Source organism: Protomyctophum parallelum, assembly GCF_964188405.1.
Source record: "Protomyctophum parallelum genome assembly, chromosome: 19".
NCBI lineage: Eukaryota > Metazoa > Chordata > Actinopteri > Myctophiformes > Myctophidae > Protomyctophum > Protomyctophum parallelum.
The window spans coordinates 27,569,890-27,586,224 of record NC_139717.1 but is presented as its reverse complement, the minus strand read 5'-3'; the positions used below and the strand labels follow the sequence as shown (position 1 = coordinate 27,586,224).

The following is a 16,335-nucleotide window of genomic DNA, read 5'->3' as shown; positions in this document are numbered from 1 at the left end:
GTGTAAAATGTTTAAAACATTTTCAGAAATGTTCAAGATGTTTTGAAAATAGCTGATCTACAAGCTCACATTTCTTTGTAAACCTGTAAGCTTGTAGTTCGGCTGGATCGAACCGCTCCCTGGTTACATCTGAACAATAAGTCTTGCTGAGTTTAAACAGCTCTAAACTAGCTCTAAGATATCCATACTGACTAGACATGCTCACCTATAACCGGCTGACAGAACTGTTGTTCAGAAGGAAGGCCATTGATGCATCCACAGGTTTCTGTTGTAGTGTTAGAGCATGCACCGTATGTTTCACACTTGTCACAGGACCAGCCATAGTGGTCTTCACAACTGCACTGTAGTGATCCATTCGTGTTGGGAGAACACACTGAGATAGAAATCAATGAAAAGTACACAGACACACGTACATCATGCTCAACTCTGTAAATAATTAAATACTTGAAACTGGCTACACAAGTCATCAGGCACACTCGTTCAATCAGGCACACTCGTTCAGTCGGTCAAGGAAAAGTATAAATAATTATTAAATGTTCCTACCTGTAGTTAGATTTATATCTATTATGTTTATGGTGTTTAAACTCCCAGTGATTAAGACAGGGAAGGATACATTCACCAGCATGTCCCTGATGGCATCTATCAAACCCACTGATGCAGTGGCAACAGTGATGTCCACTTCACGCACATTAGCTTCTATTAAAGAGAAAATGAACAGATACACTGTGTTATTCCATTTTCTTGTCATTGCGAGTTATTCCTCTATTCTAATGATCTTGAGAAATCAAAACTTAATTTACTCAGGTATATCAAAGTGATTGGACATACTGTACTTTTGACAAATATCAGTTAACAGTACACAATTAAATCACGCCAATGGTTAAATCAGAATTCATAAACACACACACACACACACACACACACACACACATACGCACGCACGCACGCACACACACACACACACACACACACACACACACACACACACACACACACACACACACACACACACACACACACACACACACACACACACACACACGTAGATTGTAGATTGGTAGGTATACTGTAGGTAGGTACAGTAGTAGACACAGAAACAAAGGGTCTTCAGGCCAACTTGACAAACAGGTCTGTCTATATAAAACCCTTCAAAACAGCTTAGTATTTCCAAAAATAAAAGAAAGTTGTTGGTTTGGTTGCAGTCGTAGTAGCTGAAGCTATGATGAAGAGATTGAACTCAAAGTTAATTACTATATACAAAATAACACAATGTCTGGGAACAATGCTTTGCTCAACAACACTATTACAGTTTGTGTGTTCCACTGTCTGTTTGTGTTCTTCTGTCTGTCCAGTTGTTTTAGCTTTTTGTGTCACATTATGCTGTTGCTGTTCGGCCCTCGGCGATTAAAAAAAGTATATCTCATCTCATCTCATCTCATCTCATAATAACGGTGACCAAACCAGTCAATCCGGTACACTTTCCCTTCGTACTCCCTTTTCTAACTGACATCATACATCACCAGGTCATCAAGTGCACTGTTTCCCAACTACTAAATGCATGGTCAGGGACCACATGCAATACCTTCACGGGCCACCAGTGGTCCACGGACCACCAGTTGAAAACCTCTGATCTAAAGATCTGGGAAGATGGGGTGACCCCTGTTACTGAACAATCACTTTTATAGCAATGATTACTATCAGAATATAGAGCTTTAACCCTTTAACAAAATACTTTATACCTTTAAAACAAATGCACAGATAACAAAGAAACATCTTTGCACATTCTTCAATCCTCGCACGAAACGGAAAGTTAGAGAATGACTCACCCTCTCTTTTTTCTCTGTGATGAAATGATGCGGTGTCAGGTATCTCTGTGTCGGTGTGTTCCTAGCAAGACAATTGTTGTTGAGAATACTTCACAGTATTTCCTCCTCATTATCTGATGTCTGACAACCTAATGATGATGTTTTTTGTCACGCAAACCTTCTGTATATGGGACCTATGATAGAATTATGCAGTAAATGCTACTGCTGTATTCATTTTTTTTTTATAGAAATTTGTACTTAACTTTTCATTGATTTCTTGGGAAAAGTGGGCACTATTTTTGGGGATAACTGGATACTATTTATGGGGAGAACAGAGCACTATTATATTTCTAAACACATTTCTAATAATGGCATTCAATGAATGATAACACATAGCAGACCAGTAGTCACCTGTATCTCCCAGGTGCAAGATAATGACTGGATGGTATGTGATACAAGTTGTAGGCCCTGCACCTTGTATCACTATGTGACATGTTTGCACCATATGAAAAAACCCAGAAGCGAGTTTACAGTGGGTTCCCTCTTTAGATTTTCAATGCTTTCTTTCCCCAGGGGATTTGTGTGAGCTTGTAGGCTATTTACAATACAATGTATATAGCACTTTAATGGTTAAATTGTCCAAAGACTCAATGCAAAACCTCAAAGGTAGCACGACATGCCCACTTACCTCTAAATATAATTCTCCCTTTCCCACTATCGCCAGATGGTAGCAGATCACCAGAAGAGCAACAATGTGTCCTACTGCCTTTGGTAATGCCATCACTAAAGAAATACAAGAGACACAACTGCAATAAACACATAACTAAAAGACTGGGTCTAATAACGGCATGGATTCCCTTTGGATCCCAAACATGGTGGATCTAGGATTATGAATTCATGAAATGCTAACAATATTACGGTGCCTTCGACTTGGCTGGGCACTCCAACAAAGTTACAATTGTTTGCGGGAGGGAAGTGGGCAAAGGTTTGTGTCCTTACACTAGCCAATTCTAGGGGTTGGTTGGGGCAGCAGGCAGGAGAACTGAGGGAGCGTGCCGTGAACCTCCTCGCTACACAACTACAGTGACAGGGGCAACACTACTGTACACAGGTGGGAACTTGAAATGATTACCCAGGTGACCCCAGTAGAGTCATGTCGGTTCCTGTGCATGATTCTCTCTCGGGACCTGAAGTGGGAACTAAACATCATTGCCCTCCTGAAGAGGCTGTACTTCCTCAGGCAGCTGAGGAAGTTCAGACTTTCAAGGACCATGATGGCTCAGTTTTACACAGCCATCATTGAGTCCATTCTCACTCACTCCATCATCACCTGGTTCCCCGCTGCAGCTGCAAAAGATCTCGCCAAGCTGCAACGGGTGATACGCTCTGCAGAGAGGGTGATTGGCCGTCCTCTGCCCTCCCTCAAGTCCCTGCACGACTCCAGGGCATTGAAGAGAGGAAGGAAAATCATGGCCGACCCCTCCCACCCTGGCCACGGCCTCCTCACCCTGCTCCCCTCTGGGAGACGGTTGCGGCTGCTGAAGGCTACAAAAGTCCGCCACAGACTGAGCTTCTTCCCCTCAGCCGCCAGGCTGCTAAATTACTCTGGTTTCCCTCCCACCCCTGCCCCCTAGGGAGTGTCACCGGACATGTTTTGCACTATTCCATAAACTCTGCACTTTATATTTATACTTCCTGCACAGTGTTGTATTTGTGTTGTTGTTTTTTCCTTATATGTGAAAAAAGGAAAAGAAATGCACACATGTCAAATGTCAAAGCAAATTCCTATGTGTTTTACACAATGGCTAATAAAGGTATCTGAATCTGAATCTGAATCTGAATCTGAATTACTGTTAAAAGAAAATGAGCTTGCACACCCACTACAGACCAGGTGCAGGACAAACAAACTGACCAACGCAAGTTAGGTTAAATATTCACAGATGGCACAGGAATTTCTGCTTTGGGCAGTAATTATAGGCCTACATTCATGGACAACAACAGAACTGCGTCATGTTTGTGAAATCCCATTGTACAAAGAAATGAATCCCAGTTGACAGTGTCACAGTATACTGTATGGTTATGGTTGTCATGTATGAGGAAGTAAAAGTAGGTTAGTCATGTTTATTGTAATATTGTGTAATGACTTTTGCTGTTTAGCGTGACTTGTACGTATCAGCATCAAGGTCACACAAGAAACTATTAGAAACCATAAGAAAACAGTGCTACTGTAGCTATAGCCTAAGTGTTGTTCTTATCAAACATATGGGTCAAGAGGTGCACACACATCTGTAAATTGGCTATTTATACGGGTGCTAGATCAGAATAAATAATAGTAAATAATAATAATAAATAATAGAGAGAAGGTTTGCACACCATTATAATGCTCCCAGAAAAATATTCACATCAATCACTAAAGGAGGACACCCGGCCACAACGGGGCCCAGATGTTGGTTCCGACGTGATTCCAACAAAACAGACAATTAGGTCACAAATATATATAGTCTATGTCAGACTGTGAGCAGATACTGTACATAAGCCATTATGGTTCCTACAGTATATAGCCATCAGAAAGAAAATAATATAATACACACATACCCACATATCAAGTGTCCATATACGATACCTGTCCACAATGTGTAAAAACAAAGCTCCCTGAACTACAGTGAGACGATTACGTTCCAAATTCTGCAACTACTCACCATACCATAACAATAATTTTAATAGAACATTTAAGTCCAGGATGTACTTATCATTTATACTTATTATATTTATACTTGGTTCTTTCTTTCTACTATGTACTCTTTATTAATGTATTATTATTGATCATTTTGTATATATTTCTGTACATACTGTACATTAAAGAAAATGTATTTATTCTCTTATTACTGCATTACTGTATTGCACTTCTGGCTAGACGCCACATTTAATTTCATTGTCAAAGTATTTGTATACTCTGTGCAGTGACAATACATTAGGGGCTCCATCTTGCCCTTATCCCTAAACTTATTTGCTTATTTTTTACTATTTTAAAACATTTAAAAATAATTCAACTAGCCAATCTACATTGACACGTTGCTTGTAGATCAGCTATTTGTACTATTTTAAAATGTTTTAAAATAGTAAAGAATGGCAAATACGTTTAGGGATAAGGGGTAAGGGGTGGTGCAAGATGGGCTCCTGAATCTGAATCTGATATGAGCAACTCTGAAAAGCAAAAGAGAAGAGAGACAGCTTGTGTCATCAAGAGACACATGGGGCAGTGTTGATTTTGACAGCAAATTTTGATTTAGTTTTAGTCATATACTTTTGAATAACATTCTGTTTAGTCATATTTTAGTCATCTGATATGTTTTAGTTGACTAATAAGATTTTAGTCACCTTACTAAATCTACAGTTTACCTGTGCACACCCATGATGACTTGTTTTATTTCTACTGGATCGCTTCTCCACTAGTCATTTTTCGTCATAATTTTAGTCGACAAAATCAACACTGACTTGTCACTTGGGATGAGCTACTGTACTTTTGGCGTGTAACACCAATCAATGCACAACTAAGCACAACTCAGGCTTAGGACAGTGGTGCGCAAACATTTTCAGCAATGACCCAGAAACGGGTGGACTGGCCACAGGACGTACCAGGCATGCCGGCATACCGGTGGGCCGACCCTCTGGTGGGCCAGTCTGGGCCAAATGTTAAATTAGTTGTCTGTTGGTTGTGTATCATTGATGTTGTACTGTATATGTGGATGTGGTGGTGTTAAGGGTTTGTATTTCAAGTATTTGTATGGGCCTTGACCCGAAAAGACACGTCTGTAGAGTATCTGCGCGCTGGTTCTGGTGGGTCAGTCTGGGCCAAATTCTGCGAAAATGTCCGGGCCGAATTTTTGTCTCAGTCCCAGCTTTGCTTTTCATGATGCTACCCAGTTTAGTGTTTATTCATAATGAATTAACATTGACAACAACCATGTTTTCGATAAGTAATGCTAAAAAGGGATAAAGCATGTTTGTCCTGTGCACTGAGGACAAACAATATTATTTGACCAAAAAATATTTATAATAAAACACAAGCCAGTAAACAATTAGCTAATTATATTTAAAAACACATACATTACTTGTATGTGTTAACCCAACTGTTCATCTAACATCTACAGTATTGTTGCTGTACACAATTTCTGTTCCAACTTTAAACAACCATGTGCATGCAGTAAGAACTACTGATATTCTGGGTTTGATTTGTAAAATGAAATTTTGTTAACCACTTGGGCCCAAATAATTCGACTTAATAAAATAAATAGCAGATCTATAAACTCACAATCACAATACATCACATCATGATGCATTGTGATCTTGTAATCTGCTAGTTTCACTATTTTCAACATTTAGTTTTATTGAAAATATGGTTAAACATTTTTAATTATAGTTTAAATGTGATAATATATAAGAGAAGGAGCAAGTCTGCATACCGTTTTGAATACTCGCAAAATAATTTATTGTCAAAGCGGCCAAAAAAACACACAAGCTTTCGGCCTCTATGGCCATCGTCAGGTAAACTCGAAGATCTATTATATATTACTGGGAAGGTGGGGGCCGCATGTGGCCCCCGGGCCGCCAGTTGCCCGTGCCCATGTATGCCATATACTGTATAGGCTCTGATGCAGCCTATCGGCAAGTCCTGGGACCTTTGCTGCGTGTTACACACTCCCTGACTCTCTCCCTGTTTCCTGTCAATCTCCACTGTCCTACCAAAATAATTAAGACAGAAAAGAACTCTATAGATATAGATGACCTACCTAAAAGTTAATTTGTACTTTACTTTAGAATCTACTGTATGCATCAGATGAACTGTTTACATAAAATATTTAAAATATGAATAATAACGCAGTACAAATCTGCCCGTGTTAGTTCAACACTCAAACAACATCATATTAAGGGCTTACATGTCAATCTGAAGCTACGACATATCATATTATTAAGAAATGTATAATTCATATATAAAATGTTTATTTAAATTTTTACCTGTCGTACTCTGCCTCTGCCACAAAGGATGTTGCAGTCACTGATGCACAATCATTTCTAAGGCACCTCCGACAATCATCAACGTACAAATGGCTTTGATACTTTGACGTAGAAAATTCTTTGTGTTCCAGGAAGTTGTACAGACACCAGTTCAGCAGGTTATGATTAATTCATGGCTCATGATATATGTGTCTGTAATCGCAGATACATGTGTTTTCTTAATGGTGAATGTTTAGATAGGCCTGTGTGTATGTGGTTGACGAATACATTTGGTGAGCAGCTTAAATTTTAACTTGAACCATGACAAATAAGATGGCAGGAACATGATGGTCGTAATTGGTGTTATAATTCTGTCACACGATAGATTACAGGTATAATACTATATTATACTGTCCCTTTTCATTCCTATTAAAATAACAAATTTACTTTTTATTCAACTTCAAATGTATTGTCATGTTGCATGTTTACAGGTAAGAAAGAAGAAAGAGTGGGTGTAATTATTTTCACATTGAACCGCTGATCTGGAGGGATACTGTGATTGGCTTGGCATTAGTGTTGATTTTGACAGCAAATTTAGATTTTAGTATATTTAGTATTTTCTTTGGAATGAAACTTCATTTAGTTTTAGTCATATTTTAGTCATCTGAAATGTTTTAGTATTAGTCTAATTTTAGTTGAATATCATAAGATTTTAGTCGACAAAATATACAGTTGATTTAGTAAATTTTCTTTATTTTGGCAGGCCTTGATTGGGTCTGATTTCTCTTTCAGTTCTACTGGTCTACTAGTCCCTCCCTAACATTTTCTAGTTTAGCCTAATTTGTTGACAAAAGTGTCAGTATTTTAGTATTAGTTTTAGTCATCATAGCTTAGTTTTTATTTTGTAAAAGAAAACTGTTCCTCATAGTTTTTAGTCAACATAATCAACACTACTTGGCATGGCACATATGGGGTTAATTCTATTCCAAATCACAGAATCTCTTTTTGCATTTTTGCAAACAAACACAAACATTTATTCTGCAGTTCCCCATGCCATGGCATGCAATGATTAGTTTCTGTTGTGTTAGAGAGTATGCCAAGTCTCAACTGCGTACAGCAAACTATCCAATGGCATGGCATGGCACCTACAGCTGCAAATCAATCATCCCACCCCACCCCTCTTCCCCGTCACTGTTTATGTTTTTTTTCTCCAAGTTTACCTCCTTTTATGATGATTTCCTGTTTTTGGTGTATGTGTATGTGTACGTCTCTAAATGTTCAGATTAATTTAAAATGGTGGACCCTATTGTAAACAAGTGTATAATGCTTTATGGTGTCGTCCACAGTTTGTGCTTGAAATGAAACAATCAATCAGTCTGCATACTACTACTGTATAAATATGCCACGTCTCTGCGTGCGTGCGTGTCTGTGTGTGTGTGCGGTTGTAATGCATGTAACACACCACACGCGTTCCACACCCCCGCAGGGAGTGCAGTGCCCTGACTCGAGTCGGTCAGACCCACGGTTCTCCAGAACCACCACAAAAGGCTCTGGTCAGGCTCTGCCAGTGGGCCTAATCAGCCTAAATCCCCTCACCTGTGCAATTTCCAGCCTCTGCCTCAGCCAATTGATTGCCATGGCAACCCCACACTTGCCAATTGATTACTTAACCAGTCCACTCTTCAGACACAGGCAGACGGACAGATACAGAGATCTCCATGTGGGACACAGACAGACAGTTAAAATGGGTGGTATGAAAGGTATTGCATACTAGATCTCCATATACAGTATGGGCACAAAAGGAACAGACAGATAGTTAAAACGGGTGCTATGACAACTGGTATTATTAGGTTCCCAAGTTGCATCGTTCACAAGTAGACTAAGGTCACATTCATACTAGCCCCATATGTGCCCTCTCCCTACGCTCATTCTGTAGCTCCGAGATGAGGTCACACACTGGGCCCCTCCCACCGCGTTTCAGAAACGGCGCAAGTTTCCGAAAACATAGTCTCTTAGGAGGAAGTTGAAAAGCATTAGCGCCTCCCCGGCGCCTCCCCTGGTCGAAAATTTCCAACTGACTTCAGTTCACTCGACATGCACGCGCACACGCACACTTCCTTGATAAACATGGAAGCGACTGACAAAAGACGGGACGTAAAGGCTCAGTTCAAATGGCGACTTGGATTTTCTGGGCCGATCCTAGGTTTGAATTAGTGTAAACCAGGATCGGCCCTACACGTTTTGGATTAATGGTTTGGTAAGGATAAGAGACTATGTTTTCGGAAACTTGCGCCGTTTCTGAAACGCGGTGGGAGGGGCCCAGTGTGTGACCTCATCTCGGAGCTACAGAATGAGCGTAGGGAGAGGGCACATATGGGGCTAATTCATACCAGAGAGCTTTGCTGCGATTAAAACGAATCCTGCTGCGCATTGTCAGAAAGTGCGCTTCGTTTGGCAGGTGTGAAGGCTCATTCGAATCCTAATGCGCCGCAAATAACCGCATTTTACTCCGCCCAAAAACGTGGGTTTCGCTTCGCTTCGAATCGCACTTGACTACGATTCGGTGCAGGTGTGAATGCAATCCGCAGTAAATAAAGGAAATGAAGCAAACATAATGTGGCGGGTGAGGAGCTGAACACAGTTGGAGACGGAGAAGGCATATTTTACGCAGCGCAAAGATGTCCCGTTACTGTGGATAGACGTGAATGAGGAGACTGAAGCCCTGATCGAAAATAATGAGGACGTGTACATTAATCAATTGCTTAAGAAAACACATAAAAACACTGCAGTGTATTATAGCCTACATAATATTCTGTCTGTCTGTCTGTCTGTGCGTGCCGTAAACATGGAGTGCTGTCACTGTGTGGGACTGGGGAGTTATATCAGTGCGCTCATGCAGCGCTGTACTGCATGCCCAAAAGAACAGTGTGTGGCGGCTGCGTGCGTAGAGAGAGAGAGAGAGGGGGGTGCAGGGTCCCAGACGGCACGACACATGCACGTTATGAGTGTAATTTTATCACCATAGATTTCACTGTGTAGGCTATTTATGAATGGAACACATTGATAAAGGTCCCCCCTGCTGCGTTTCCAATTGCTGCAAATGACAGTGTGAAGGCAAACCGCAGCCAATTAAATATGCAAGAATACAAATTCCCCGCCCATACGGATCTGAGTCTACCGAAGTATTAGGTGAGAATGTGACCTAAGTCCATTTTATGTGTATTTATTGTGGTTTTGTCCTTAAAGCCTATGTACTTAGTTGATCATATTTCCCTCCTCCTATTTTTGCTTTACAAAAATATGTTCACACAAAATAGCCGACCAACAAGCGCACAGAGCTTCACATTGTAAGCTTGAAATTGGCTATTTCTGCCAAATGTTATCCCCAGAATACGGAATGCTATTGTTCAAGACAAGTGGTTAATAATGAGATGTAGACTGCTTCCAGACAGTGTTCCTAAATGTAGTCGTGAGACTGACATGTAAATCCCTTGACTCCTTCAAAACCGCTCTCAAAGGGCACCTACGGACGGCTGCAATTCGAAACTGGCCCCCGTAAAATCATAAATCCCCCCACCGCCCCCCCCCCCTTTTCCCCTCACTGTATATGTTTCTTTTCCCTTTTTGCTTCCTTTATGATGAATTCCTGTTCTGTTCTTTAACTATATAGAAGTGTCTATTTGTACGTCTTTAAATGTTTCGATGAATTGAACATGGTGACCCCTCTTGTAAACAAGTGTAGGCTAATGCTTAATTGGGTCGTCCACTCACAGTTAACAGTCTTTGTATTGAATTTGTGCTTGAAATGTACTGTAATTCTGCAAACTGTTAATAAATATTTCAATCAATCAATCAAAAGCCAGTAGCCTACTTATTTTGGCAGATATACTGAAAGTATGAGGTTACGGTTACGCGCGCGGCTGTTTCGGACGCGAGCATTGAATCCCCGCCCCCACACTGAGTGTAGTGTCGTCATATTCTGTGCGACCGACGGCGCATGCTTTAGCGAGAGTCCCATTCACCGTTCACGATGGCAGAATCTGAGTACGTATATGGTTTTGTTATGATTTTAGATTAGTTATATCTATATCCATCCGTCGCTATTTCCATGTACTTTACATTTGTCAGTGTTTTTATAAGTCAGCTAAGTACGAAAGCATACCATCAAATCTTATATTTTGTATTTTAACAGTAGGATTGTAGAGATATCCAGCGACAGTTTAACATGGGCTTTAACTGTGTACTTACTGTCTTCGTAACAACAATTGGGCTATAGTATTTACTTTTGAACACCGTCGTGTGTTTGTTGAGGTCATTTTTAAATGAATCTGCGTGACTGCGTAAATGTTGCGAGCTTGTTTTGTTTTTAGCTTCAGTTGTAGCCATGGTGCGCATGACGCTCGTACTCAGGGCTAGCTTCAGTTGGTTCTTGATGTCTAGGCCAATTCTAGCATTGGCACTTCAGTGCTGTAAAATTCTTGCAAACCTGTACATGCAATGCTGGGAAACTGAGCTAGATGCATGCTGTATGCTTGGAACAGATATTTGTCTTTAGTCCATGCTCAGTGTAGAAAGGTCCAGCTTATCTAGTGAATTATCCAGCCAAATATAAATAAACAGTGGTGATGAAAATAATATACATTTAAGGACTGTATTTAAGTTTTTAAATGGAAAACCCTTAACTGAAAATGACCATACTCTTAACTGAGATTACCACTTGAAAGTGAGTGATGGTTATTCATGTTCTGTTCAATAACTGCAAGCTTTGACATCAAACAAATGAACACAACTTGTTTCTCAAACAATTATCACTGTCACAATTACTCACTGAGATTAGAGAATAACTCAAAACATCTCAGTCTCGATGTACATCCAGAGATGTCGAAATTGGTTAATGAGAAACACAGAACTCTGTATCATCAGCTTTATCAACATACACATAAGGAAAAAATGCAGTACATTACTGGATTGCATTCTGTTTTACTGTAAATAAAATGGAGTCAGGTTAAATTAAAGTGCATTGGTTCATCAAACAAAACACCAAACTCTACTATACTCAGTCACCACACTTCTTTCACATTCACCAGCGCTTACAATTTATGCAATGATGAGTGTAGTCTAAACCAACATACATGTTCTTTATATGAAATATTTGATTGGGTCTGTCGAACTACATTTAGGAACACTCTCTGGAAGCAGTATACATCTCATTATTAAACACTTGTCTTGAACAATAGCATTCCGTATTCTGGGGATAACATTTGGCAAAAATAGCCAATTTCAAGCTTACAATGTGACGCGCTGTGCGCTTGTTGGTTGGCTATTTTGTTTGAACATATTTTTGTAAAGGAAAAATAGGAGGGGGGAAATATGATCAACTAAGTATATAGGCTTTAAGGACAAAACCACAATGAATACATAAAATGGACGTACAGCCTATCAACAGTGAATGTTTGTGTGAATGACATTATCTACTGTATCTGTCAGTGTTTGATTGTTCCAACTTTCTGTTCTAGAGATAAACGGGTAATAAAATTGGTTCCCGAAAATCTCCTGAAAAGAAGAAAAAAGTACCAAGCCATCAAAGCCACTGAGGCGAAGCTTGCACTACAAAATAAGAAAAGGGTAAGTGTTGTGCCAGAAAATGGAATTTTGAGCTAGGACAGTACACACACACTGACCCTGTGCACACAGCAGCAAAGTCGCCTTAATTGTGCAATTGTTGTTGCTTATGTGTTTTCTATTTTGTTCTAGGATTCAAAAGGCAAACCTTTGAAATTCAAGCGCCTGGAGTCCTTCTTGAAAGACAGCCATCGAACATGGCGTGACGAAAGTCGCCTCAAGAGGTTGAAATGCAGACCCGCTCCCCCAGTGCCTTCTAAGAACAAGCTGGGCTTCGTCGTTCGTATCAGAGAGTGAGCAACTTATTTTACTCGGTTTACTTTGATTATCTATGACCTCTCTTTCTTTCTCGGAAATCGGGATCCACATGGGAACGGCGTAGCTCCAATGTGGATCTTGGACTTCTTGTGGCCAGCCAGTGACATCAAACATCGTCTGTGGAGTATGACACTATATTTGGGCAAGCTTTCAGCTGATCTGACCTCCATTGACTTTAGTTTGTTAAAGTTAACTATTGTTAAAGAATATGAAACATAATGTTAAGAAACTGCTTGAAGCTGCTTTGTTGGCCTACTGGCATTGTGTGCGTTGGCTTGTGAGATTAGCTGCAGACGAGACAAACACAAACCTAGACAAACTATTCAGTCTATTGACTGCCTCTATGGGAGAAAAATACAAAACTCAATATAAATGGTGCATTTATATAGGGCGCTTTACATAGATTGTGCATTGCATTCACCCATTCATACACCGATTGCGGCGGAAGCCATGCAAGGTACCAACCAGCACATCAGGAGCAATTGCCCAAGGACACTTCGACATGTAGACAGGAGGAGCCGGGATTCGAACCGCCGACCCATGGATCATTGGATGACCTGCTCTACCTCCTGAGCCACAGTCGCCCCCTTATATACTGTAGTTAGTTAGTTATAGTATGGAGTGTTACCGGTTTGTTTGTCAAGTGTGCAACATTCTTCATTGGGTAGTGACGTAGCTCAGTGAATTGTACTGTTGCCTCACAGCAGGAAGGTCCTGGATTTAAACCTGACTAGGGCCTTACTGTGTTTGCACAGGGAAAACCCCTGTGTCTGTGTGGGTTTCCTAGGAGCTCCAGTTTCCTCTCAACCAAAAGACATGCATGCTGGGGACCATAGAAAAAATGTATGCCTCATTGGCCACTGCAGTTCGTTGGAGCGATGTCTGTTGAAGGAGGGGTGGAAGAATTTACACTGGGGAAGGTGGTACGCCGGAAGTGTGGAAGGCACGTTGCGTCACGCTGCCACTCAAGTGATTACTGGCCAATCACAGCGCATCTTTTCCGGGACTTACAGACCCGAACATGCACTCTGTGACGCACGTTCATGCTTCCGCAGTGTTTTGCAAGGAATCTCGGGAAAGTTTTGCCCTCCCGACCCTTGAGCACATGCGCTCCTGAGCCGGAAATGGCGTCTACATTTATATGTCTGTTGGGGACATCATAGACATAAAAAGGTCTCTTCTGGCTCTGGGGCCAATGCTCTCAAGGGAGGGCAAGGTTCTGTGTCGGTGCTTTACAGAAGCTTCCGCGTGCATCACAGAGCGGATGTTCGGGTCTGACAAGTCCTGGAAATGATACGCTGTAAATGGCCACAATGGCCAGTAGTCACTTAAGTGGCAGCGTGGCAAAGTGTGCCTTCCACACGTCCGGCGCACTTCCGCCCCAGAGTGTAATTGTTCCACCCTCCCGTCGACACACATGGCTACAAAGCAGCCAATGATGTTTTTGTTTTTTTGTTTTATATATATATATCTATGGGGTACATACTCCTGCCAGGGTCCTTGACACAGGCACTGCTTTAGAGCTGGTCCCTGGGTGCCACCTAGTGGCTGCTCACTGCTCCTAATAGTATACTTAACAGACTGTTAACAATCAAGAGGGATATTGAGAGATTATAGTGATGTTCACAAAGGATGGAGCTCAGTACATCTGGTGTGCCAGTTCTATCCTTTGAGAACGGAACCCTCTTTAGCCCAGCACCCACCAGTAAATTCTCTTTCAATTTTAGTGTTGGGAAATAGATAAGAGATGGGAAAAGTGAAAAGATGTAAGCTACAAGATCGACAATGTACCAGTTGAGCTTTTTACATTGAATGTATTTCTCCTCCCCTGTGTAGCATCAAGGGTATTAGTCCAAGAGTGTTGAAGGTGGCACAGATGTTGAGGGTGAGGAAGATCTTTAGTGGCGCTTTCGTCAAAATCAACAAGAACTCCATGGCAATGATGAAGGTTATCGAACCTTATGTGGCGTGGGGGTAAGTAACCATAGTCATGCATAGAAGATGAGCATGTGTGTTAATTTAGGAAAACTGCTATTATAATGCATATTATTGGTAAAATACTAGCAGAATGAATGGGAAACTGAACTTTATTGAGATACACCACAGTAGACAATAGGCCAACACAATCACCTGGCACATGTCAAAAGCATACATTTCATTAAGAGTGACACAAACTATACAGTGAAATTAAACTTATTGTAAAACCTGTACCCATCCAACAGTTTTCCCAATCTGAAGTCAGTCCGTGAACTGGTCCTGAAGAGGGGGCGCACCAAGATCCCCGGTAACCAGCGACCAATTCCTCTCACTGATAATGCCCTCATTGAAGAACACGTGGGTAAGTCTGCATACATACATACCTGTATATTGCCCCTTGTATATTCGGAAATGTATGTTTTACGTTTATTTGTATTTGTAGTTATTTAGTTAGTAGTTAGTTGTGGAATCTAAATGTATACTGTGATTTTTCTTTTGTCGAGAATACATGCCAACCTGTTTGTTCAATACTCATTTACCTGATGTAGTCGTTTTACTACATATTTAACATGTTGCACTGTCAGGCGTATTTCATATTCACCAGCACTTATATTGCCAAATCGATATGAACAGGACGCAAAGTTGATTGGGTCAGGTTAGCCAGTCAGGGAACATAACAAACACGATCTCAAACAACTTTCAGCTGACGGCAATAACTTTAGTTGGGTTTGCCTAGTTATTTTACCTGCATGTCTTTATTTTCCTCCTTTGTTGCCCCTTTCCCACTTTCCACCTCATTCTTTCATCAAATTTTCTTCCTCCACTTCACTAATTATATATCTTTTAACCTTTCCTCAGGCAAACACGGCATCATCTGCCTGGAGGACCTGATCCATGAGATTTACTCTGTGGGGAAAAACTTCCAGGTTGCCAACAGTTTCGTGTTGCCATTCAAGTTGTCAGTTGCCCGTCATGCCACTAAGGACAAAGCCGGCATCCTGAAAGATCTGGGAAACCCAGGATTCCGCAGTTCAGATATCAACTCCATCATCAGGCTGCTGAACTGAGGTGGATCACCGGCGAGATGGACGCTTTAAACCTCAAGGATGCTTCATCCAAAAGTTGACCAGCCTTTGAGACTTTGGCTCACGAGTTTTGCTCCAAGGTGTACTTTTGCAATTTAGGGTTATCCCATATGCCTGTTCTACCGTTCTACCCTTGTTTCAGAGTTGCAAATAAACTCATGCGATTTCAGGACCAGACCATTTTCTAATAATTATGGGGTCCGTTGCTTTTCACATGCCATTTTTAAATGGTGCATTTTCAATTCTTCATGGTTTTAAAAATAAAACCATGTATAGCACCTACATTGGACCATGTTGGAAGCCATTGTTTATTTTTTTTGGATAATCTTTAACTAGCTTTTGTTTGCAAATTATAATAAAGTACCATTAAGAGTAAGCTAGTGTAGCCTGTTGGTACTATGTGTATGTGCAGTATTTCTCAGTTTGTCAGAGGGATGCATCAGTGGTTACAACATACAGCAAGATTAATCTAATAAACCTGCTACATGGGGCGTGATCAGAAATAGCGCACTGCAATGCAAACTAATAGACGA

At 40.9% G+C, this 16,335-nt stretch overlaps 1 protein-coding gene and 1 long non-coding RNA gene across 2 annotated transcripts; one reads left to right on the top strand and one right to left on the bottom strand.

Moving 5' to 3' along the window:
* Positions 1 to 1,181: 1,181 nt before the first annotated feature.
* Positions 1,182 to 6,927, bottom strand: LOC310876658. Its single transcript, XR_014570742.1, has 4 exons — positions 6,822 to 6,927; positions 2,494 to 2,588; positions 1,827 to 1,887; positions 1,182 to 1,217 (listed from the first exon to the last, which is right to left on the bottom strand). It is a non-coding gene; the product is annotated as an uncharacterized lncRNA (long non-coding RNA).
* A 3,903-nt stretch (positions 6,928 to 10,830) lies between these two features.
* On the top strand, positions 10,831 to 16,182 carry rpl7l1 (ribosomal protein L7-like 1; the record flags this gene model as incomplete). The annotated part of the gene is made up of 6 exons (XM_083790533.1): positions 10,831 to 10,844; positions 12,317 to 12,425; positions 12,555 to 12,715; positions 14,577 to 14,714; positions 14,963 to 15,078; positions 15,576 to 16,182. The coding sequence occupies 6 exons, from the start codon at positions 10,831 to 10,833 to the stop codon at positions 15,782 to 15,784; spliced, it is 747 nt and encodes a 248-aa protein (XP_083646659.1). The 3' UTR covers positions 15,785 to 16,182.
* Between the last annotated feature and the right edge of the window lie 153 nt (positions 16,183 to 16,335).